General features: G+C 33.7%; 1 protein-coding gene across 1 annotated transcript in view; it reads right to left on the bottom strand.

Moving 5' to 3' along the window:
• The window catches only part of LOC145258134 (uncharacterized), a 306,677-nt gene that overhangs the window by 12,860 nt on the left and 269,390 nt on the right, over window positions 1-24,427 (bottom strand). Inside the window, exons 5-9 of the mRNA XM_080115878.1 lie at window positions 16,427-16,539; window positions 13,690-13,770; window positions 12,741-12,867; window positions 7,331-7,450; window positions 2,984-3,215 (exon numbers count right to left, since the gene is read on the bottom strand). Of these exons, the coding sequence (XP_079972004.1) occupies window positions 2,984-3,215; window positions 7,331-7,450; window positions 12,741-12,867; window positions 13,690-13,770; window positions 16,427-16,539 (673 nt within the window). The remainder of the gene's footprint in view (window positions 1-2,983; window positions 3,216-7,330; window positions 7,451-12,740; window positions 12,868-13,689; window positions 13,771-16,426; window positions 16,540-24,427) is intronic.

Genomic DNA, 24,427 nt, shown 5'->3' with positions numbered 1-24,427 from the left:
GGTATATGAAGCTTCCTTCCGGTGCACCGTAGTGGATCCCTAACTAGAGCAGGCAATTAATCAATTTGATTGAAAATGGTCGATTTCACCGATTTTGATGACAAAATATGAGAGTATGAAACAATCAATCCTGGGAAATGTCTGCTAATATACATATATATTGTTTCCCGTCTGTTGTGTTACGTTTGGTTTTTGGTGTAAAATCAGCATTCTCCGAGGTCACGAAGGATAGTTTGCCCTACATCACACAAAGCAATGTTATTTATAAATTCAATTGCCAATTTGATGCTGGCTACATAGGTAGAATTTCCTTAAATTTGCAGACACACATCAACCAACATATCCCAGCAAAAATTAGACTAGGCAAGCCACATCGCTCTCGCCCCTTTTCTATCTTAGAATCTGCCATTGGCCAACACCTAATCAAAAATCGAGCTTGTGTTAATGCATATAAAATGGACGGTTTTAGAATCTTACACTAGGCTGACTCAAAATCATTTAAGGATATTGTAGTCAGTCTCGATTATTTCACGTAGGCCCTCTCTCTGTCAACAGAAGGAATTTATTAAATCATTGGATTTGCTCCGGGATATATTTTAATTGTTCCCATATCCAATCTATCTTATTTGTACATACATTTTATGTAATTGTGCATCATTTTATATAATCGTGTATCATTTTATATAATTGTGTATCATTTTATATAATTGTGTATCATTTTATATAATTGTGTATCATTTTATATAATTGTGTATCATTTTATACAAATTCCCATTCTTTTTTTTTTTTTATTCTCATATATCCCTGAGTATTTGCTCTTTTCTGATAATTTAATTCATGCATTTCTGTGTTAACCAACGACTAACTCCTGATGAGTTTGTTGGCAAAAGGTACTCCTAGGTTTTTTCCGTGTATTATTTTTAAAGCACTAAATTAGAATGCTCATTTGCACATAAAACCATTTTTTGAGATGTCAAAAAATTTGCATATGACCAACAGATTTCACAACACTTTGAACTTATCAATGTAATGGCATCCAGTTTGTATATAGAACAGCATAAAACGCATAGAGAAGAAATGATGTGAGTCTATATCTGTTCCCCTCATTTTATGGTATGTGTGCTCGACTGAGAGTCAATCTATGGTTCTCCACCCACCAGAAAACTTTTGCAACAAATACCGTCTAGCTAGAACAGCTATCAACAAGTTATATCTGCTTCTTAAACTGAACAAAAATTTCATAAACAAAGATTCTTTTCTAGAATTGTCTGTCTGTGGAACAATACCAGCTCACTATAACATGGTCGTTTTCAGGTCTAATGTAAACAAGTTCTTGTTGAGCTGTTCTCTTATATAATTAAACTTTAACCCAAGTTCTATCTTTACTGATCATCACGGCATTGTCTTACCATCTACCCAACACTCATTAACCCTAGAGCAGTGGTTCCCAACCATTGTGCCGCGGAATGATTACTGGTATGCTGTAAAGAAATAATAGCTAGAAGTCATTTAATTTCATTTTGATTAATGAAGACTTAATTTCTGATCATGATCACGTGACAAGATTGATCATCAAAGCTTTCCAATTTTGAGTTATGTGCAAAGAAAGAATTAGTAAGCCTTTCCAGTGATCGGGGTCTCAAATTGAAGTACGAACAAATGCTACTGAACGCTTTTTGGATTAAAATGTTATGGATGTGTATCCAACTGTAAGTAAAAAAAAAAACATCAAAAACTGAAATCATCAACTTCGTATGTGTGATGTAGCCAGCTTGAACAAATAGCAGTTTCTCATCAGTCAAGAAAAGAACTCGCAAAAAAAAAAAAAAAAAAAAAAAAAAATTGTTTGTTAGAAAAATATAAAACGCTTATTTCTTGCTTTGCATTCCATATTTCTGTCAGTAGACAAGAGCGGGGAGTTGGAGATGGGCGGATTTCAGCAACACAGTGTAATGACATAACCCGTGGCTTACCATTGCTCTTTTACTCTCTTCTCTCTTATCTCACTTGTTTATATCAACCTGTTCTCTTGCAAGCATTTAATTCCAGCAGCTGTGAGGCTAACTACTTGACCTATTCACCTCTGGTGACATCAGTTTTGACAGATCTGCACTCATCAGCTGGTTATTTTACCCTGCCGAATGCCTGCATGTGTGTGTGTGTGTTTTTATTACATTTTCACCCCAAAACAAAGCACAGTGGCACTTTGATGTAGGGGGGGGGCAACAATCAGGGACATAAGTTGCAGAGATTACTATGTAGGGAGTTGAGCAGCAATATGTCGCCTCACATTACACTTGAACTTCTGCATGTCAGTACAGTTGGGGAAGCAGGAACCCAGAAGGGAATTCCAAAGTCTAACAGTTCTAGGGAAGAAGTTATTAGAGTAGAAGTCTTCCTTACATTTAGGGATTTCTACTGTGTAGGGGTGGGACTTTGCTGCTTGTCAGGTTCGTTGGGGGTATTTACATCAAGGGGGTTCATCTGAGCATCCATCTGTGTGTGTGTGCACAGTTTCAACGCATATATGCAAACAACATATGTAAACTGGGATTTTCTTACTTAAACAACATTAAAAATAAAAAAATGTGAAAAAATTAAAAATATTGAAGAAGAGTGTGTGTTTCACATTCATCCACATATTGCAGCAGTACCAGGCACAACTGTTCCATTGATATTCATCATTGTTATTCTACAGCTGATATTGAATACAAGATATGTTGATTTATGTGAATAAAAATTCTTATATAATCTTTATTTTTTTTATTGCAAGAAGTGTTTATGAGTAGAAACAATTCATTTTTGTGATATGTTAATGTTAATGATAGTTATTTTCATTTTTGTGATATGTTAATGCTAATGATAGTCATTTTCATTTTTGTGCTATGCCACAAAAATTAAAATAACTCAGTAGTATGCCATTATATAAATAACCAGGCCTTGATAAATGGCAATCTCAATTAAAAATTTAAGAAAAAATTACCAGTGTAATGGCCACCACTCATATTGCCGTAATGATTGCAAACAGCAAACAAGTCATAAACATCTCTATGACCATCTTCAGGTTCTGATAAACCATAATCCAAACTTCCCGTGCGATGACCATTCGATGTCCGCGGATGTTGACCAGTCGATGTAACCAAATGTTGACCAAGGTCCAATCCCCACATTGGGAATTCAACCAATATATTCAATTTGTTTCGTTGCATCTTAACCTGAAAAAATAAACAAAAAAAAGACAAAAAGAAACAGATAAATATCATATACAACGATATTTTATTACATGAACATGAAAAAAGAAAAGCTTTAAAATCTTCTCCATATTTGTTTAATATATTATGTTCAGACTAGAAATTCAATCAAAAGTAATTTTTTTGCTGAAATGTCTCACTTCATAAGATACAAAAAAGAAAGAATGTACAAATTTGTACTGTTAAAACAAAAATATTTATTTAAATATCATTGTTGCTTCTATATTATTATTATTTATTATAATAAATGTCAAGAGTTGCTTCTATATTATAAAAATTAAAAAATATTGAATTTCAAGTAGAACAAATGGTACCTGCGTAATTGTCAGGTCTCAAATAGTAACATATACAAAAATTACAAAAATCGATAAAGTAGAAAGTTTTCTACATTGTCGTTTTTCGTAATTTTTGGATATGCTACTATTTGTGACATAATTACATAAATACCATTTGTTTTACTTAAAATTCAATATTTTTTCATTCTTATAATATAGAAGCACTCTAAAAGATAAACATAAATCATAAGGGAGATAATTAAAGAGTACACTTTGTAACAAAGGGAGGTAATTGAAACGTGTAGAGAAGGGTGGGGAGAGTTGGCCAGTGGGGAGACTTGACCACCCCTATGTCTAATTAAAACCGAAGTATGAAATTAATTCTTAGCTGTGTTTTTGAAGAGCTCTTCAGTAGAGAGGAATAACTGGCCCACTGTTGATTACTTCCCTTGATACATGGCTGAGAGGGAGAACTAACTCATTTTAGAGGTAATTTTTTAATTTTTCAGTTTTACCTTAAAACCCATAGTAGCTCTGATGACATTGCCGTTGTTTTTTTTTTTTTTGCATCTGTAAAGAGTGCCCATTTAGCCCACATTTTAGCATATTTCTTAAAACGTGGCAGTCATTGTTAATTTTTACCAATTTTTTTTGTTCAGATTTTCCTTGTGGGGAGAGTTGGCCACATGTGTGACCATCTCTCCACATGTGTGACCATCTCTCCACATGTGTGACCATCTCTCCACATGTGTGACCATCTCTCCACATGTGTGACCATCTCTCCACATTGTTCATACTGGCTTTCTATCTACACATTACTGGATTCTGAATGAATTTGTGATAGTTTTTTATGTATGTCTTTGTATTAGGGGGTCTATACAGTGTAATCGTTAACTCAAACACCTTTTTCTCAAGCATCTCTTAATATAAATTACTTTGTTGCTTAAATTTCTCAAAGCTGCTCGTTTTACTGTGTACAAGCTGTTCAAAACACATCTGACTTATTCTTTATAATAAAATTTTTCTTTCCACAGAATACGGCATGCATAGATGACGGGAAAGAAGAAAATGATCATACTTTGTTTGTTCTGTTTGTAGATCATTTTTGGAGAATCCACAATACCTCGCCAATACCATCGGAAAACAGACAATAGGCTGATTCTAGAGGATGTCTTACGGGTAGCAGTGACCAGAGTTCTAAATGGAGAATCTGCAAAAGCTGTGTCAAAAGACACAAGAGTTCCTAGGACAACTCTCCATCGAAAAACTGCCCTCATAAGAAAACTATGATGCTAACATCGCAACAGTCTATTCAAAAGATCTTTTACAGTGCAAAGAATTGGCAGACTATCTACAAAAATGTTCCACAATGTTCTACCAATTGACAATGAGGGCAGCAAAAGAACTGTCATATCAAATGGTTAATGTGGTACAAAACTGTCATATCAAATGGTTAATGTGGTACAAAACTGTCATATCAAATGGTTAATGTGGTACAAAACTGTCATATCAAATGGTTAATGTGGTACAAAACTGTCATATCAAGTGGTTAATGTGGTACAAAACTTTCATATCAAGTGGTTAATGTGGTACAAAACTTTCATATCAAGTGGTTAATGTGGTACAAAACTTTCATATCAAGTGGTTAATGTGGTACAAAACTTTCATATCAAGTGGTTAATGTGGTACAAAACTTTCATATCAAATGGTTAATGTGGTACAAAACTTCTTGCTTCATGGGAAGCATGCATACAGGCTGGAAAAGAATGGCTTATTGGATTTCTCAGACGACACCCTCAACTTTCAATTTGGAAACCCGAGGCCGCTTCTCAGGCCCGTGCAACAGCCTTCAAAAAACACAACATCAATCAGTTTTTTGACTTGAAGAAATAGAAATTAAATTGAAATTGAATAGAAATAGAAATTAAATTGAATAGAAATAGAAGAGTCTGAATATCAAAGGATGACAAATTTTCAATCTGGATAAGACAGCTTCATGACTGCAGATGTTGCTCAAAGTTATTGCTGCCAAAGGGGTAAAGTAAGTTGGTCAAATGACCAGTAAAGAAGGGGGGGGGGCTGTCTGCAGGATAGTGTCAGCAACAGTTGTTGCCTTGCTGCCAGTGTTCATATTCTGCAGAAAGAAGTTTCAGCTGCATATGATGAACAATGCTCTCGGGGGAATCTTGGGTTTTGTCACAGACAATGAGTAGATGACAGAAGTTTTTGTCAGTAATTGAGCATTTCATAAAATGTGCAACTTTCTGAGAAAAACTCTGGTGCTGGATAATCATGAAAGTCACCTGTCATTGCAAGCATTGACATATGCAAACATGAAAACCATGTGCAATCATCACTCTCATCCCAACAACAAAACGCAGCCTCTGGGTCGCACTATGGGCCAGTGAAATCTTTCTTCAATGACAGGGCCACTTCATGGATAGTAAGCAATCATGGAATGACGATCAATGTCTACAACATGGCTGAGCTGATCAACTATGCTTGAACTCTAGGGGCAACCCCAGCAAACATCACCGCTGGCTTCAAAGCATCTGGCCCCTGGACTGGCACATCTTTCCTGACTATTTTTTTGCGCCATCCGATGTCACCAATCATTCTGTTCTTGCAGAAACTCTCTCTTCCTCCTCCCAACAAAATGTCTCAACTGGCTCCAACCATCTCCCACCTACAACAGTTCAAGCACCTCATTCTCCACAACCTTCCACATCTGGAGTCAGCACTACTTTGCCAGGAGCAGCACCAACATCTATCCGAACTATACCTACTGGAAAAGGTTGTGACCCTGTCAAAAAAGCAACGCCACCATCTTTTGCTTCCCCAGCTCAGTTCAGAGGATTTCTCAAAGGTCCACCAAGAACAAATAGCAGGAGAGATCAAAAGAGAGGCAAGTGCGTGATTGCCATTTCACCAGAATACCTTGAGGAACTGGATGAAAAGTTTCAGTCAAGTGACGAAAATCCAAAACAAAAGAAAAGGAAGTGATAAACAAGCCAGCTAGCCAAACTGTCCCCATCAAGAAGGATGACAACAATGATATGAACATTGACACTTTGGTTGATAACAAGTCTAACGACTATGAAAGCGAAAATAACAAAGATGAAGATCAAGAATTGATTTTGGACAGTGTAGACAGTATGAGAGCAAAATGTCAGCAGCTTTGTATGTTGGTGAAGTCATTAAAAACAAAGAGAGAGTAAAATAGAGATTGATTTTCTAAGAAAGAATTGGAAAAGTCCAGTGAAAGTTCATCAAGCCTCAGGATGAAGATATTAATAGAGTGCCACTTAGCATCATGAAAGCCAAGCTGACTCAAACCAAACTCTATAGAACAACAGAACGCACCAAGAGCACTTTCTTCTTTCCAGAGTCATTAGGAAACTTTAAAAATTGCTAATTTAAACACATCTGGGGGTCATAGATTTCTAACTAGAGAGTGTGTGTGTGTGTGTGTCATCATTCATGTGTAGTATTGATCACGTGAAGACCACTATATCGCTGAGCCTAGATGATATGTCAGAATATTATCAGGTATTATTATGATGCAGAAATGATTTAAAGACTAGTAAAGATGCACATTTGTTGTATTTTGTTATTGAAAGGAGAGATTGACACTGGCCAACTCGCTCCATAATAAAATAAAAAGTTTGAACCCTAAAATAATTATTAACAAAAATAGAAGTTCCAGAAACAAATTGTTTGGTATTGAAATTTTGAGAAATATTTTTTTAATTTGAAAATATTGTGTAATTTAACAATGTAAAACTAAATCCGAATGAAACTTACTTGCTTGAAACGTTTTAAATGCACAACCAAAATGCCAGGTAATGACCAAAGACGCAAATTTTTGATTGCACCTTGTTGGTCTTTGTGACAATGTGGACATCTCCAAGCATCACCACTTAACTGAAAAAATAAAAATAAAATAAGTTATATTTTTAAATGCATAAATGAAAAAATAAATAAAAAGCAACATTATATTTTTTAAATAAATGAATGAAAAAAAAAAAAATTTCACTAAAACTTATTTCAATGAAAAGTTTTTTGAAATAGTTTATTTACAGTTTAGAGCAAAGACTCAAGCGTAGCTACTTATTTGCATAATTTATGTAATTATTTTTTCAAACAGTTTATAATAAATTAATGTTTGATATTATTGATATGTAATTTTATTCTTATTTCTTAGAATCATTCTAATCGATTTTGTATATAATGCATACGTCCATAAGTTTTGGAGGAGTTTAGAGTCAATAAATAAACATCTTGCCATTTCAAAAGAAGATCTGCTACATTTTTTAAATTAAAAAAAACTAATAGCATCTGGCAACAGTGAAGGGGTGAGATTTTGCTGCTAGACGGGTTTATCATGTGTGTATGTATGTCAAGGAGGTACAATTACAATGAGTTTGTCAGAGCACATTCCATTAAAGTACTTGTAAAATAGACACGAGTGCAATATTACAGTGATGGAACAGAGGTTGGGGCTTGGTTGATAGTGAGGGACACATGAGATTGGAGACTAGTGGTAGATGCACCAACTCAAATGTGGCAACAATACTCCATGCATGGGCGAATGGTGACTTTGTAAATATGCAGGATACTTTTAGGTGCTAGTAATTTTCTAGCATGGGAGAAGGATCCCACCTTTGCAGCTGCCTTGGCAATGTCCTCAATATATTTGTTCTAATCCATGTTGCTTGTGAATATTAAACTTATGAGTTTCAAAGACGAGCTCTCAGGTAGGGTGTAAAAGGAAAGAAGCTTAGTCATGGTAGCTTTAAATGTTAACATCCATTTACTACAAACTGCCATCACTCAAGATATGTATGTATTCTGTTTTCCATCATGACTATTATAGAGCATTATATCACTAGCAAACATACTCCTCTCAGACAGAATTTTACAAGGGAGGTTATTTATGAACACCAGGAATAATAGAGGTTCAAGGGTTGAACACGTGCATCACTGAATATGTACAACAGTCTGGCAGAGTCTTGACTATTTTTAAATAGGGAATGCCCCAAAAATTAATCTCAACTTTTTTTTGTTAGATGATTGTGATGAAAGAAAAAATAAAATTTCAAAAAAAAACCCCAATCATTTTAAAATTTTGAATAGAATACCAGTTTCGTATCTAAACTTAATGCAAAATTACCATTTCTGGCACAATTATTTTTAGAAACATTTACTAATTTTTTTTTACAACTAATCTTATCTAATCACATAAAAATCAAAAATTAAACAAAATACTCTGAGAATATTACATTTTTGCATGATTGTTGACATTTGTTAAATGTATTTGTGGCATTGTTTTGTTTAATTTTAATTTTGAGCAGTTGTCAAGGATCCTCGCTCAAGGGCAGCCATTTTATTTTTGTTATAACTTAACAGAGTGGACATTAGGTTTGTTTTAAACTAAAAAAAAAAAAAAATAAATAAAATAAGTTAAAACATAAATAAACTTATCCAGGTTGGTAGAAGAGTGACTTATTTTGCATTTCGTAACTATTTCTTGCGTATTTGTTTTTTCATCTCTTTTCTGTTAGTTAATAGTTTTTTTTTTCTTATTAGTAATAAATACCTGAACCTTAATTTTCTTTTATGTGGGGAGGGTACTTTAAAAAATGAATAAATAAATAATTAATTTTAATTGAATGTTTTCACTTTATGTATTTAAACAAAATTTTGGTTGTGAGATTTTCATCAATATTTTTCACTTGTGGCCAAATATTGTTTCAGAAAAAAAAGCAGTCAATTACCAGTTTAATTCAGAGCCAGCGAAATTGAAAAAAATGTCCAGAATTTTACGTGTCTGAATTTTTGAGATGAGGATTTGTTATTCGTATCATTTGGATTCTTCAAAAAACTGTTCTCATCTTGAGTGTCATTTACATAACGTTCCGGTCAATGAAAGCTGATATTCTTCAGGTCTATTTTGTTAAACTCAGGAATGTTTCTTTCAAACTCAGGAATTTTGAACAGAATCCTTTATTTAATTTATGGAGGTAGCATGCTCTTGTTCTCTCAGCCATGACTGGATAGAGATCCTAAGTAATTTGCAATTGTATTTTTTGATCACTCACACTGAGAATTGAACCTTAAACCTTCAGGAGAATATCACTTTTACAGTTGTCTGCAAGGACTCATGGTGCAATGATTAGAGTACTTGGAAAAATCAATTTAAATTAACTAGCCTTGCCTTCTTTTCTTATTGGAAGAGAGAGAGAGAGAGAGAGAGAGAGAGAGAGAGAGAGAGAGAGAGAGTTATTTAATTTTGCATTTGTGTTCAAATATTTCTTTCTTTAGAGGGACAACTTGATTTTTAACAAGTTACAATCTATTTCTATATTACAAGTGAAAAGAAAAATTGACTTCTGCTTTCTTTTCCTTTCTTTACGGTCACATCTAAAAGATAATTTTGTATTGAAATTATCAAAAAATTAACGTTTATTCGTATCAATAAAAAGGTTTTGCTTTGTGTTTTCAACAAAGTTATGAATGAAATGTTTATTATTTTAAATTAATCTTTCATATATTTCAAGCAAGACTTTGCAAAGTGATAGCAAACTGACAAAGCTAGACAGAATTATAGTTGCTTCGTTTTTAAATTCATAACGTTTTAGAGGACAAAGGGGAAAAGTTTATTTGGTGATGGTTTCTGGTTTTGAAATCAGAAATTGACAAAAAGTGTTTATCAAAAAACAAACCCTCAATTTTTTATTGATTAAATTTTAGCAAATCCCCCCCCCCCAGTTTGTAAGCATTTCATTAAGAGAGATAACTAAATTTCTTTCACCACTCACCCCAAGTCTGAGTGGTAAGGTCATAAAACCACACATAATTGCTTAAAAAAAAAAAAAAAAAAAAACGCAGACCCACCCAACAAAAATTTTGATTTTATTATTTGTAATAAAAAATATAATTTCCAATCATAAATAAAAGTTAGTTTGATTTTCTAAAGTGGTATGTAAGTAAGGTTCTAACATTTGCCAACCTACAAGTGGTATATAAGTAAGGTTCTTAGTTTGATTTTCTAAAGTGCTATGTAAGTAAGGTTCTAACATTTGCCAACCTACAAAAAAAATGAGTGAAAATTAATTATTCCTAAAAAAAAAACAACATCCGACCTGAAATATAATGGGTTTTTGAAGAAACGTTGCTTGTCAATTTGTCAAAATTGGAAGCTGTCATCAAGTAGATCTTTACTTGCTAACCCATTTTCGTTGTGCGTTCACCCTTTTGCATAGGTTTCCATTTCATTTTTTTCTAACCTATTGTTCACACGTAGCAATGATACATACAAAAAATCCCCTCCTCTTGGCACTCTCTTATGAGTGAAAGTATCTTGAGTGACTAAGCATGAAACCGCTCATTCAAAGCATATATTGCCTACTTGGACTAAAGTTGGAATCGTTGAACCACAAGAAATGAAGAAATTCTGCTTGTAGTTAATTCAGTTTGAATTGAACTATCAGAGATAAGTAACTTCACAAATTATCAAAGAGGCATTAGTCAGTGCACAACTTGAAATTATCAAAGTTACTGTACAAATTATAAAAGGGAGATAAGTCACTATACAAATTACAAAGGGGAGATAAATCCGTTCCAAGTCACTTCACAATTATGAAAGGGAGATAAGTCATTTCATAATTATTAAAGGGAGATAAGTCACGCTACACGCAGGTCGCAGCACTTAAACTTAGGAACTCCTGCATGTCAAAGTATACTATCATTTTCGATTGTAAGCTAGATCCACAGCGTCCCTCCAGTTTTTTCCGTTGCAATCAAATCTCTCGATTGCTTTCAATATATTTTTGGTCTTTCTCTTCTTTTTTCATCAGAGGGTCCATCATCAGAGCACTCACTAATTCTCTCTGGGGCTAAACTTCGACCAGCCTGGATATCATTTGCAGATTGACGATACTACCTGTTGGTTAGTGAGGTCTCGAGCTTTTTGGTTTGTAGTTCGATTGCTCCATTTGATTCCTAGGATCTTTTTAAAGCACATGGGATCAGACACATCTAATTTCCTCTGTTTGATTTAGAGGTGTCAAGTTTCACTTTCATAAAGCAGTATAGACAAGACGTTGCTCTTATAAAAGCCTTATTTGGCTTTGAGATTGAATTTTTTGCTTTTCCAGATCTTGTAAAACAGCAAAAATTATTAATTCATAAAACGTCAGACTGTTTGCTTTAATAGTTTCCATACTAAGCTGTTGTCTTGCACGATCACATTTTATTTTACAATCATTTATTTATATCGAGATATTTTTATAAATTTTTCTATGCCCATGCACTCAGACTAGATTAGTTTTCCACCAGAAACGATAGAAAAATATATTTTGTTTCTTTCTTACTTCATTACTTTACTTTTATCCAATTATCTTTTTGCATTTTTTTGTAAATCCGGAAATTCACACTCTAATCTTCACATTTCAGCCAGTCTCCAAATTCGACTTAGTACAATCTTGCGTAATCACTTGCTTCCATCTGTACGTTGGTCAACCAACTTTCCTGCAATTTTGCAATGATTTATACCGAGAGAACACTTCATATAATTGCATCAACATAACCAATTTATCCTAAGGATAACCTTTATGCTGAGAAAATGTGACCAAATGTGTCGGCTTGACCATATCTAATTATAAATAAACGTCATAATTAAACTGGGTAGTTTCATTCATATAAATTTCCATCATTTGGCAGATTAATCAGGAATACGAGTAACTTATGAATATCACTTATAAATATAACTTATAAATATATGGATATAAAAAAAACAAGCTGTTAGAAAGATGAATTTCCCAACCTGAGAGACCACAGCTCCCCCGTGTGCATGTGTGTACCACAAAAAACAACTAAAAATAACTTTTTTAAATAGAAATCGCTCCAGACAAGGTATAGAGCCACTTGATGTAAAGAGTCAAAAACTTAAAATAAAAATATTACTTCAAAAATATTTTTACCATAGAAAAAATTTAATTTTCAACCCAAAAGCGATTGAAGTCGGATTTGACATTTATGGATTTTTAAAAAAAAAAAAAGAAAAGAATTCCACTAACAAGCAAACAACTTGTACACCAACAAAACTAAATGTTTGTAATAAGAAATCTGGTTCTAAATTTTATGTAAAAAACTTTGTGGTGCCTAAAAATGATCGGAAATACTGGTTTGAGATTATCATATTCATTTTTACCTCTTCCTCTTGCGTGTAAAGATGGAAGCATTCTTCTAACGATGTGTTTCCCATCTTCTGTTGGGCATTTCGAACTTTCATCACACTTGGTTGTTCCTCGACTATTTCTTCCTTGTTACACACAATCCTATAAAAAAAAAAAATGGAAATTTCATTTAAAAATTAATTGAAATAAACAACAAGACTAGAAAATGTTTGTAAACTTGAAAATAAGAAAAATGTAAAAAAAAATTAACAAAAACAACAACAAATGAAGAAAAAAAAAGAAAAGAGGAAATATTGTTTTGATAATTAGTAGTAATGGATCGAATCCAATGTTTTTCTGATTCCGATAAAATTACTTTGTTTCTGAATTTTTCAGATACAAATTACTGATTCTGTTCTAAATTTCCGATTCCAATACAATTACCGATTCAGAGTCTTTCAAAATCTCTAAATAGTTGCTGTTTTTTTATTTATTTATTTTTTTTAATTATTTTCATATTACAATAAAAGTCCATGTAATTTATGCATATATTTTCACATACTTTTGATGGGGTATGATCTATGAATTTTAGTTTCATTAGTACTAGTGATGGAAAATTGAATTTTAATTAAAAAAAATCGTTTTTGTAGACTTATCCATTGCAGTTAGAAATAACTATATAAGAAAGTAAGGTCAGGGCAGGTAGAATGGAACACTGGAAATTAAAGAACATCTTTGTGTTGCCAGAACATGTTGGAAGCATATGCAGTGTCCACGTGCAAACCAAGTGTGTTTGACTGCGTTCTGACATCACAAAGAAATATAGAATCAATATATACAATTAAATCAGACTAGAGTTTGGAAGAGGGTTAGAGAGAAGGAGCCAAAGTTCAGTTAGAGTTGAATTAGCCTAAGCCCCTTTCGGAAGTGAGACAGAGGAAGACGAGACAATATAGTAAGAAATTAAGTTTGGGTTTAACTCACATTTCTCTTATTCGAGTTTCCCATTCAACAATCAATTTTATATGTGCTAATTCTGGATTACTGTCACAAGCAGAAAGGGCTCTGGAAAAAAAAAATTAAAAATTTGATTAATTATTTTAAACATTGATTATCCATTCATTTAGAGCGTCAGAAAAGACAACATTCTAAGACAAAGAAGAAAGCAACAACCTTTGTAGAAGTTTAGTGTCTCCAATGATTCAAGGTTAAACAGAACTGAAAAGGAAAAGATAAGACAAAAGATAAAACATGCAAGAGAGCTATATGCTCAGTCTGTTAAATCCAAAGTAGCTGAGCAGCGGCTTGGTTCCCACCAGTTCTGGCAAATAGCAAACAGGATCTTGAACATAAGCGTGCGTTCTATCCCAACTATCATCAATGGAACTGAGGTCATCTCGTCAGCATTAGACAAGGCAAAACTATTTGCAAAAAACTTTGCAGCTAATTCTACCCTATGCGACAATGACCATCAACTCCCTGTATTTCCTCCTATAACAGACAACACGCTATGCAACATACAAATATCTGTGCGTGATATCGCCAAGCTAATCAAGAACCTTGATTCCAATAAAGTAACTGGTCCTGATGGCATTCCAGTTATAGTGCTGAAAAAGCTACAACCAGAACTTGCCCCCATACTTACAAAACTGTTTAAGCGTATCCTTAAGGAGAAGTGCTTCCCAACACCCTGGAAAACCTCATCAGTATGCCCTGTATTTAAGAATTCAGGTGAAAAGTCATCTCCCTCTCAGTACAGACCAATAAGTCTCCTGTGTGTCATGAGTAAGTTGTTGGAATCCATATTAAATAAAGAAGTAGTCAACCACCTCAACAGAAAATAACCTTGGTGACACACAATATGGTTTCCGCTCTGCAAGATCTACAGCAGATGTGCTAACGGTTATATCACATAGGATTAGTGAATCTCTTGACAAAGGTTTCCTTTCTAGGGCAATTGCTCTTGACATATCGAAGGCCTTCAATAAGGTATGGCATAAGGGCCTACTTCACAAGATTTCCAGCTAAGGTACTACTGGAAATGTTTTCTCAATCATTAAATCATTTCTCTCTAATAGGTTCATAAGAGTAGTGGTTGATGGGCAGAAATCAGAGGCTCACAGTATTAATGCTGGAGTCCCTCAGGGGTCCATCCTGGGCCCAACTCTCTCCCTGATCTACATCAATGACCTCCCTAAACACATACTTAAATCATTCGTTGACATCTATGCTGATGACACGACCATCTATGGCAACACATCAAAGGCCGTAAATGACAAAGTTCTCTCTAATTCTCTCTCCTCTGATCTTGAGCGCGTGGTACAATGGGAGAAGAGGTGGCTGGTCACTTTTAATGCATCCAAAACCAAGTTTCTATCTTTACATCATCAACGTTCTGATCCCCATCTGGCATCAATTGAAATGGATGGCTCTTGTCTTGTGGAGGCTTCATGTTTTGACAAGCTTCTGGGTTTGACCTTCACTCCTGATCTGAAATGGAACACGTACATCAAATCTGTTGCCAGGGACGCTGGGAAAATGGTGGGATCCTTATCTCGCTCCAGAAGATATCTCACTACTGATGCAATTCTCTATCTGTATAAAAGCCAAGTACGTCCAAGGATGGAGTACTGCTGCCACATCTGGGCAGGAGCTGCTAAAAACAGCCTGTCCTGCCTTGACAGGGTACAAAATAGACATCGTGGTTTAGTGGGGGATGCCCTTTTCTCTTCCCTGCAACCTCTCTCCCACAGAAGAGACGTTGCGAGCCTGTCTTTGTTTTATCGTTATTTCCATGGCAGGTGCTCGTCTGAGCTCAAATCCCACATCCCCTCTCGCCAATCTTTCATGAGAAACACCAGTCTGGCTGAAACTACTATCAATAATTTTACCCACTCTTTATCTGTGCCTAAATCCAACCATAGATTCCATGAGCAAAGCTTCTTTCTTAGAAGTGCACGCCAGTGAAACTCTCTGCCGCTTGCCTGTTTCCCACCTGACTACACCTTGGAAGTCTTCAAGTCCAATATACTTTAATTTTACCATCTTGGATCATTTTGGTAAATTTAATTGTAATTTTTATTTTATTTTATATATATATATATATATATATATATATATATATATATATATATATAGGCAATGATGAAATGATTTATGGAAAATTCATTTATTTAGGCAGAAAGAAAATATCAAGAACAACAACTCATGAGTGTACAATCATTTTTGAAACGATCAACAGATTTTTTTTATTTGAATCAAGTCTCATCATAATTAATGGAATTAGACATCAAATTGGAACATAAAAAATATAAGATCAACACAGAAGTGAAAATATCAAAATATTCTGCAGCAAATCAATTTTATATGCTAAAAAGAGGGAAATATAATTTATTTGGAGAAATGATTGCAAAGGTTATATCAAACATGTATGAATACTATTTAAATACATGATTAATGCCAAAGTGAAGAAAACCAAAGATTATCACAGCAAATCAAGGTTACAAGCTAAAAAGAGGTCAAATGCTAGTAAGGCCGATATCAGGAAAGTAAATATATTATTTAAACAAAGGATTATAATAATTTTTATAAGCTGTTTACATTTCAAGTATCAAATATGAAGTGGAAAACGTGATGACAATTGCCTATTATATATATATATGTATGCATACACACACAAACACATTTAATAAAAAGAGAAACAAGTAGAAGATAAGCTTACCGATCTACAACTGGCATATACAGCGGCATCTCCACATCATGGGGAAGATAGTCTTTGTTTTCCATCCCATCGATAACTTGAAGCTTAAAGAGGACATTCTGCTTACTTAGCGACTGCAATTAAACAAAAATGAGTGAAGATTTGTATGCTAGCAAAGGGAAAAACATTTAAGAAATTGAAATGAATTCTGGTGGATTAAATTTTGTAATTAAAATTTTTTTAACTATTCCTTTAACTATATTTTATTTCATACTATTGCCTTTTTGATTTCAGTAAATATTGCATTAACATTAATAGAAAAAATAGCAAAATATCAAAGTTGCATTTAGATATAACACTTCTGATTTTATTAATTCCTAGCAGACTGCCCGGCATTTCCCAGTCGTAAGACATGTTTAAATATGATATTTTAATTCATGCAGATGACATATTTATCATTATAAAGACCATTCTCGATTGATTATTATACTGAACCTAATATATGGTAGTTATTTCAAAAGTGTAAAAATATGTGATTTGGTTGTCATCAGCTAGAATCGATACCAAAACATACAACTATTCACCCTTAGCCTCCGAGTTATGCCAGCCTGGATGGTTCACGGAGTATTATTATTAATTATAGTAATAATTTTTATATATATATATATATATATATATATATATATATATATCATATAATATCGTTGAGCACTTTCAGTTGAATTAAAAGTCGGTCAATTTAGCTCTTATGCGTAGATCATCGTATAACGATTTGATCACTGTCTGTCTGACGTAATGAACATTTAAATTAAAATGTTTAAAATTCAATGCTATTTCACACGGTTAATGGTAGCCGAATGGATACGGCCTCCGCTAATCGAGCCAGAGATGTCTCATGTCGCGGGGTTCGAATCGTTCGACTGGTAGTAATCGTGTCACCCTGCACTGAAGAATCCCGAAAGGATGAAACACTAGTGTCTGTAGGTATTTAATTATTATAGTAAAAAAATAATTATGACAGCCCCTTTAAGAAATTCGTTTCTTATCGTTGAGCACTTTCAGTTGAATTAAAAGTCGGTCAATTTAGCTCTTATGCGTAGATCATCGTATAACGATTTGATCACTGTCTGTCTGACGTAATGAACATTTAAATTAAAATGTTTAAAATTCAACGCTATTTCAAGCGGTTAATGGTAGCCGAATGGATACGGCCTCCGCTAATCGAGCCAGAGATGTCTCGTGTCGCGGGGTTCGAATCGTTCGACCGGTAGTAATCGTGTCACCCTGCACTGAAGAATCCCGAAAGGATGAAACACTAGTGTCTGTAGGTATTTAATTATTATAGTAAAAAAATAATTATATATATATATATATATATATATATAAGTTAATATAGAAACAAAGGTTATTTTGTGAACAAACATAATTTTAAAATTCAAAGTCAGATTCAGGGTCCATGATTGTGATAATGGATACTATCACAGCTTATGTAATCGCCAATAGCACGTTCAAATCCGATAAGCCATCTTGTGATAATTCACACACAAATACAGTTAAGAACAATATGAATAGACAATTTACAACGAGAAATTGGTAAAAATAGCAATTTTTATTCAACAATTAATCATATTGTGATTTAGTTTTTCCCGTTAAAGGATATTTAAATTATCTCCCCTGAATTATACTGAGTAAGAAGAGAATGCACTCTGCTATTTGAAAGTATATATAAAAAAAGATTCTCTTCTCTTTTTATATTTTTTTCATCCATCGATCACTCAATATTGAAGAGTTTCTAATACATGCAATAAAACATTTAAAAATAAATTCAAATTTTTCAATACAAATTGTTACTGTACATACTGTGTTTCCAGGGGTTTTTTTTTTAAAAAAAAAGAGGTTGATATGCTATAAAATTGATTAAAAAAAAAAATAATTATCAGAGTTAAAATTTATAAAAACGTACTTGTGTATAATACTACCCAACCTTTCTTTTTTTTATTAGTTTAAAATTTATACACAGGATAATAGCGTAATAATGACTGTTCATGCGATACTAAATGATTACAGATTAGAATTAATGTTCGCTTACAAACAAGATGGTTAAAGTTGCTAACATGAAAAGATTAAGGATTAGATTTAATCTTTTGGGAGATTAACATGAATGATATACGAATCAAAACAAAAAGGAACAAAAATTAACATTTTTTTTTTACAAAGGGGGCCACTACTTATCAAGGCCTGGAGGCCAACTCGAGGATGAGGGTTAATGACTGTACAGTAGTCGATGGGAAAATGTCATAGTAATCGTTAGTAGTGAAAATTTGGCAAATTGGATTACTTAAGGGAACGGCTCATTAAGAACTTGTTTACATTGGACTTGAAAACAACTATTTTGTAATGAGTTGGAAAGCAGGAAAATGGAATAGAGTTCAACAGGTGTACAGTTCTACGAAAGGAGCTTTGTTTATGGAATCTATGTTTAGGTTTTGGCACAGATAAAAAGTGGGGGAAATTATTGATGGATTTCAACTAGACGAATGTTAATTTATTTTTTTATTAAATTTAAAAATAAATAAATAAAAATAATAATCAAAAGATAGCAAGTGCCTGCAAGTGACTGTCTTGTGTATTGTCCTGAGTGTTTATTTTCCCCCATAAAGGCAGAGGTAGACACAAGATTCGTTTTTAGTGTGGAGAATTATAATAATTAAAAAAATTTTAAATCAAGCTTTTGATTGAGATAAAAATTAAAATTGCCTTTCTGTAAAAGGATTTCTCCCTCACTAAAATAATTTAGTAATTCCCAGAAAAGTATATTTAATTCAAAACAAAAAAAATTTTAGATTTTTTTTTGTTTGTTTTTACTTAGACAAAATTTTTATTTTTCGAATGAGAACTTTCATTCAATCTTAAGGTTGGTCATTAAATGAATGCAATGAAACACATCAAACAAATGTCACCAATCTTGCGAAAATGAAATGTTCTACCAATATTTTGTTTAATTTTTTTATTTTAAGTAATTATCAAAGTTTGACATAGCTGTATTTTATTTTTTGTTGTTCTAACTTAGACTTGATATTTTTATTTTCATGTCAAAAACGTTTTCAAATAAATTAAAACACAAAAGCTAGATAACTTATCTTGCCTTTGGTAAGATTTATTTGTTGTATATTTTTTTTTCACCCATTTTTTGTTTTGTTTGCTATTGTAAAATATAGCCAAATATTTATATCCACAGGCATAGGTTTTGTTGTTGCTCATCATTGTGATTAGAACTAGCAAGATTAGAAATGGAGACCTCAATAGCTGCTGCCCTATTAAGTTTTTTTTTTCTTCATAGGCATCACCACTATCAAGGCCAAGAGGCCACTCGAGGATAAGGATTATTAAAGAGTGTACAGTAGAAATTGGACAATATAGTAACCATTAGTAATGGAGATTCGGTAAATTTGTTAACTTATATGGAACGGCTCATCAAAAACTTGTTTACATTAGACTTGAAGACAACCATATTGTAGTCAGCTGGAAAGCAGAAAAACAGAAGACAATTCCATAAGCATGCAGTTCTAAGAAAGAAGCTTTGCTCATGGAATCTATGCTTAGGTTTAGGCACAGATAAAGAGTGGGGGAAATTAGTGATAGTGTTTTTTGCTAGACGGGTGTTTCTTGTAAAAGTTTGGTGAGGGGGGACCATAGAATGGAGCTCAGCCGAGCACCTGCCATGAAAATAACGATAAAGCAAAGACAGGCTCGCAACATCTCTTCTGTGAGAAAGAGGTTGCAGGGAAGAGAAAATGACATCCTCCACAAGGCTACGAAGTCTATTTTGAACTTTATCAAGGCAGGATAAGTCCTTTCTAGCAGCTTCTGCCCAGATGTGGCAACAGTACTCCATCCTTGGACGTACCTGGCTCTTATATAGATAGAGAATTGCATCAGCAGAGAGATATCTACTGGATCCATAGAAGGATCCCACCATTTTTCCAGCGGCCTTGGAAACGGATTTAATGTATGTGTTTTATTTAAGATCAGGAGTAAAGGTCAAACCCAGAAGCTTGTCAAAACATGAGGCCTCCTCAAGACGAGAGCCATTCATTTCAATTGATGCCAGATGGGGATCAGAGCGTTGATGATATAAAGATAAAAGCTTGGTTTTAGCTTGCACTAAAAGTAACAAGCCACCTCTTCCCCCATTGTAACACTTGCTCAAGATCAGAGGAGAGAGAATTAGAGAGAACTTGTCGTTTACTGTCTTAGATGTGCTACCATAGATAGTAGTGTGATCAGCATAGATGTCTATGAATGATGTAAGGATGTGATTTGGAAGATCATTAATATAGATCAGGAAGAGAGTTGGGCCCAGGATGGACCCCTGAGGGACTCCAGCATTAGTACTAAGAGCTTCTGATTTCTGCCCATCAACCACTACTCTTATGAACCTATCAGAGAGAAATGATTTAATAATTGAGAAGACATTTCCAGCTATACCGTAGCTGGAAATCTTGTGAAGTAAACCTTTATGCCATACTCTATCAAAGTTAAATTAAACTGTTTGTGAAAATGGAAGAAAATACATGTATCTTTGTATGTCTGCTAAAAACGTTTGTCATCCGCATCCGACCGGGTCAAAATTGGTACCATCTGAAAGAGCAATGCCTTGGATGCATATGTGACAATTAGAAAAAAAAGATTAATTCTATGGTGATCAATTGGACCATGTTTTGAAAGGTGGGTCCTTTTTTGTGTTGCTCTTTTCGCAAGTTACACATGTGTATCAAACGAAAACTGCTTTAAAACTTTATTTTATTACATCATGACGTCATAAGCACTCATGACATAAGTTTTTTCCTTCTTATTTTATTTATTTATTGTTTTTTTTTTGTTTTTTTTTAGAGTGTCGAGTGCATGGGCAACAAAAAGTGCTCAATATCCAGAGAATAGGTTCTTCTCTTTGTATTCCTTCTGCCAAAATATCTGATGAGGAGGTTGTCACGTAGTTTTTTTTTGTTTTTTTTTTTAGGGGGGGGGGTACATTTTCATGTTTTTATCCATTCTTTTATTTTTAAAATTGTTGTTGGGGTAACGATGGAGTTGACATATGATAATGAAAAAGTGCACAATATCCTTAGTATAGTAGGTGTGTCCAAACCAAACTTAATGTCAACCCGGGTAACACTGGGTATCCATGCTAGCCATATATAAAAGAAGGGATTCATTTATTTCTATTTTTTACAATACTAATACCTGAAACTACATAATATGGGAGTCATCATTTTCTTTCACTAGAGTGCTCCACCCAAATGGGAGAAATAGAATTGTGTGTGTGTGTGTGTGTGTGTGTGTGTATTTGGGTATCAATTTAGAATCACCAAGTTTTTTTGCACATGTTTTTAACTTGTTGCAAAATACTGTATACTATAAGGATGTAACGTCCATATCTCCCTCTGTCCCAGGATGCAATTGAAAACAAGCCCCTATACCAAGATCAAACAACTTTTTTCTTTCAACCCAATGATGTTATTAATTGTGTATTAGTGTTCTCACGAGAAAGTAATAAATAGCAAAGATGAAATATTCTAAAACAAAAATGTACATCTAAGAATAAACTGTTTGTAGGATAATCTCTTTAAATAATGAAAGTATTAGGAGTTTTTAATGTACTAGCATTTCAGCCCGGCATTGCCTGGGTGTCTGGAGGTGTATGTGGAGTAAAAGAAAAAAAAGCGATGTCTGAGTTTAAATGTCTTTTAAAGAACCAATGATTAATATTTGTTGAAAAAAATGTTAAAAGCATGGATAAAATTATCACATTGATTTTTTTTAAACATTTACAAGAAGCATAAACTCAAATTTGCATTTGTCCACAAACGTTTACAATAATTAAAATATAGCATACTAGCATTTGGAGGTGTATGTTGAGCATAAAAAAAGCAGTCAATTTTTTTTAACTATGACCCCTTAATATTTATTGTTTTGGGCTCAAAACAAGTTATTATGTTTGATCCATGTCCAAGGAAAATATATCTAAAATTTCAAGTGTTTAGACCCAAAATTGGCGGAGGAGTTTGGTAGAGTTCTCAAAGGTCAAATCGTTGAACTTTGACCCCTTAACAGCCAAATTTCTGGCCGAAAACCGATCACAAAGATTTTCCCAAATCTCAGTACACTGTATATCAAATTTAGAGTCTGTAGACTAAAAATTGACAGAGTTATTGGATAGGGAAATGTATAGACACACAGACAGACACAGACAGAAACGTTCACTTTTATAGATATATAGATAGATTTTACATGGAAAATATTAACTTTTTTATTGCACGATGAAAATTTACAAAAAAACGTGATCTAATAACAAAGAAGTCAATGTCTTATTTCAACTTAAGAAAAAAATATTCTAAAACAAAGAATCAACTGTTTTGCTATTCTTTTCCCCCTCATATTTTCTTTTATTTACCCACAAAAAATAAAGAACCTTATGGTTTTCTGTAACCAACCTATAACTTTTTATTATTCTTTTTTAAATTTTATAATATTCAATTTGTGACCAAGATGTACTCAGAATAGTTTTGTGAACCATCTGCACTTACCAAACGGCAAAAGGGTACCTGGTAGCAATACTGCAGCTATTAGAAACTAGTAGAATTCAGTGTTGCCCAGGAATTGAACTGGTCCTCATCTATTAGTTGACGTCAAAACAAAAGTTACAAACATCAAGCACTAAAATGTTTATATAAAAGGTAATTTATAAAATATATATATAGACTTTTGTCATATATATATAACTACTTCATTTACTCACATAAAATTAATATACAAAAGTATAGATTTATGCGTAAACTTTAAGTATTTACTTAAAAAGTGCTCAATACGTAGGTAGAGCTAGTTAGTAATTTATAAAATATATATGGCGATTAAGCTACACTGAATATTCAGTGTTTCATCCACTCTAGGATTCGTCAGGCTTATGCGCGAATTCTGTGGTTGTTTCTCGTTTTTATATGATCATCTTCTGGGAAAGGAAAATGTCTGCCTTAAACCACTAACCTAGTTCTAAAACAGATCCTTTGTTCGATAAAATGCATGTCCATTGGCTGATAGGAAGGGGCGCGGTGGATACTAGAAAGCTGATTGGCTAACTAAAATCCTCAACAGAAGAGGATCATATAAAAACGAGAAACAACCACAGAATTCGCGCATAAGCCTGACGAATCCTAGAGTGGATGAAACACTGAATATTCAGTGTAGCTTAATTGCCATATATATTTTATAAATATGACAAAAGTCTATATTCCAAATTCAAAGATATTTTCCATTTTACTGTTTATTTCTTTCAGCATGTTAAATTTTTTTTAATTTATTTTAATTAAATTTTCACCCAAAACAATGCGACTTTGATATACGGGGGGCTACTATCAGGGACATGAGTTGCAGAGATACTATGTAGGGAGTTGAGCAGCAAGATGTCTGTTCACATTACACTTGAACTTATTCATGTCAGTACAGTCGGGGTAGCAGGAAACCAGAAGACAATTTCAGAGTCTAGCAATTCTGGGGAATAAACTACTATTAGAGTAGAAGGCTTTCTTACATCTATGGATCTCTACTGTGTATAGGTGGGACTATGTTGATGCCTGGTTTGTCGGGGGTATTTACATCAAAAGGGTACAATGGCTTGTAGTTCGTCAGAGCATCTACCATCAAAATACTTGTAAAACAGGCAGAGGGATGCAACATTTTGTTGATGGGACAGAGGTTAAAGCTTATGACAGTTCAGGACCTATCAGGTTGGCTTCTCTCTTTTGAACCCTGTCCAGGAGTGAGAGACTAGTAGCAGATGCACCAGCCTAAATCTGACAACAATACTCCATACATGGGCGAATGGTGGCCTTATAGAGGTACAGGATACTTTCAGGCATAAGTAACTTTCTAGCACGGTAGAGAGAGCCCACCTTCTTTGCAGCAATGCTCTCGATCTATCTGTTCCAACTCCTGTTCCCTGTGAACGTTAAGCCGAGGAGTTTG

This window comes from Euprymna scolopes, chromosome 33 (assembly GCF_053919585.1).
Source record: "Euprymna scolopes isolate OS-2025 chromosome 33, ASM5391958v1, whole genome shotgun sequence".
Lineage (NCBI taxonomy): Eukaryota > Metazoa > Mollusca > Cephalopoda > Sepiida > Sepiolidae > Euprymna > Euprymna scolopes.
Note: the sequence above shows the minus strand (reverse complement) of the source record. Positions and strands in the feature narration are given on the sequence as shown.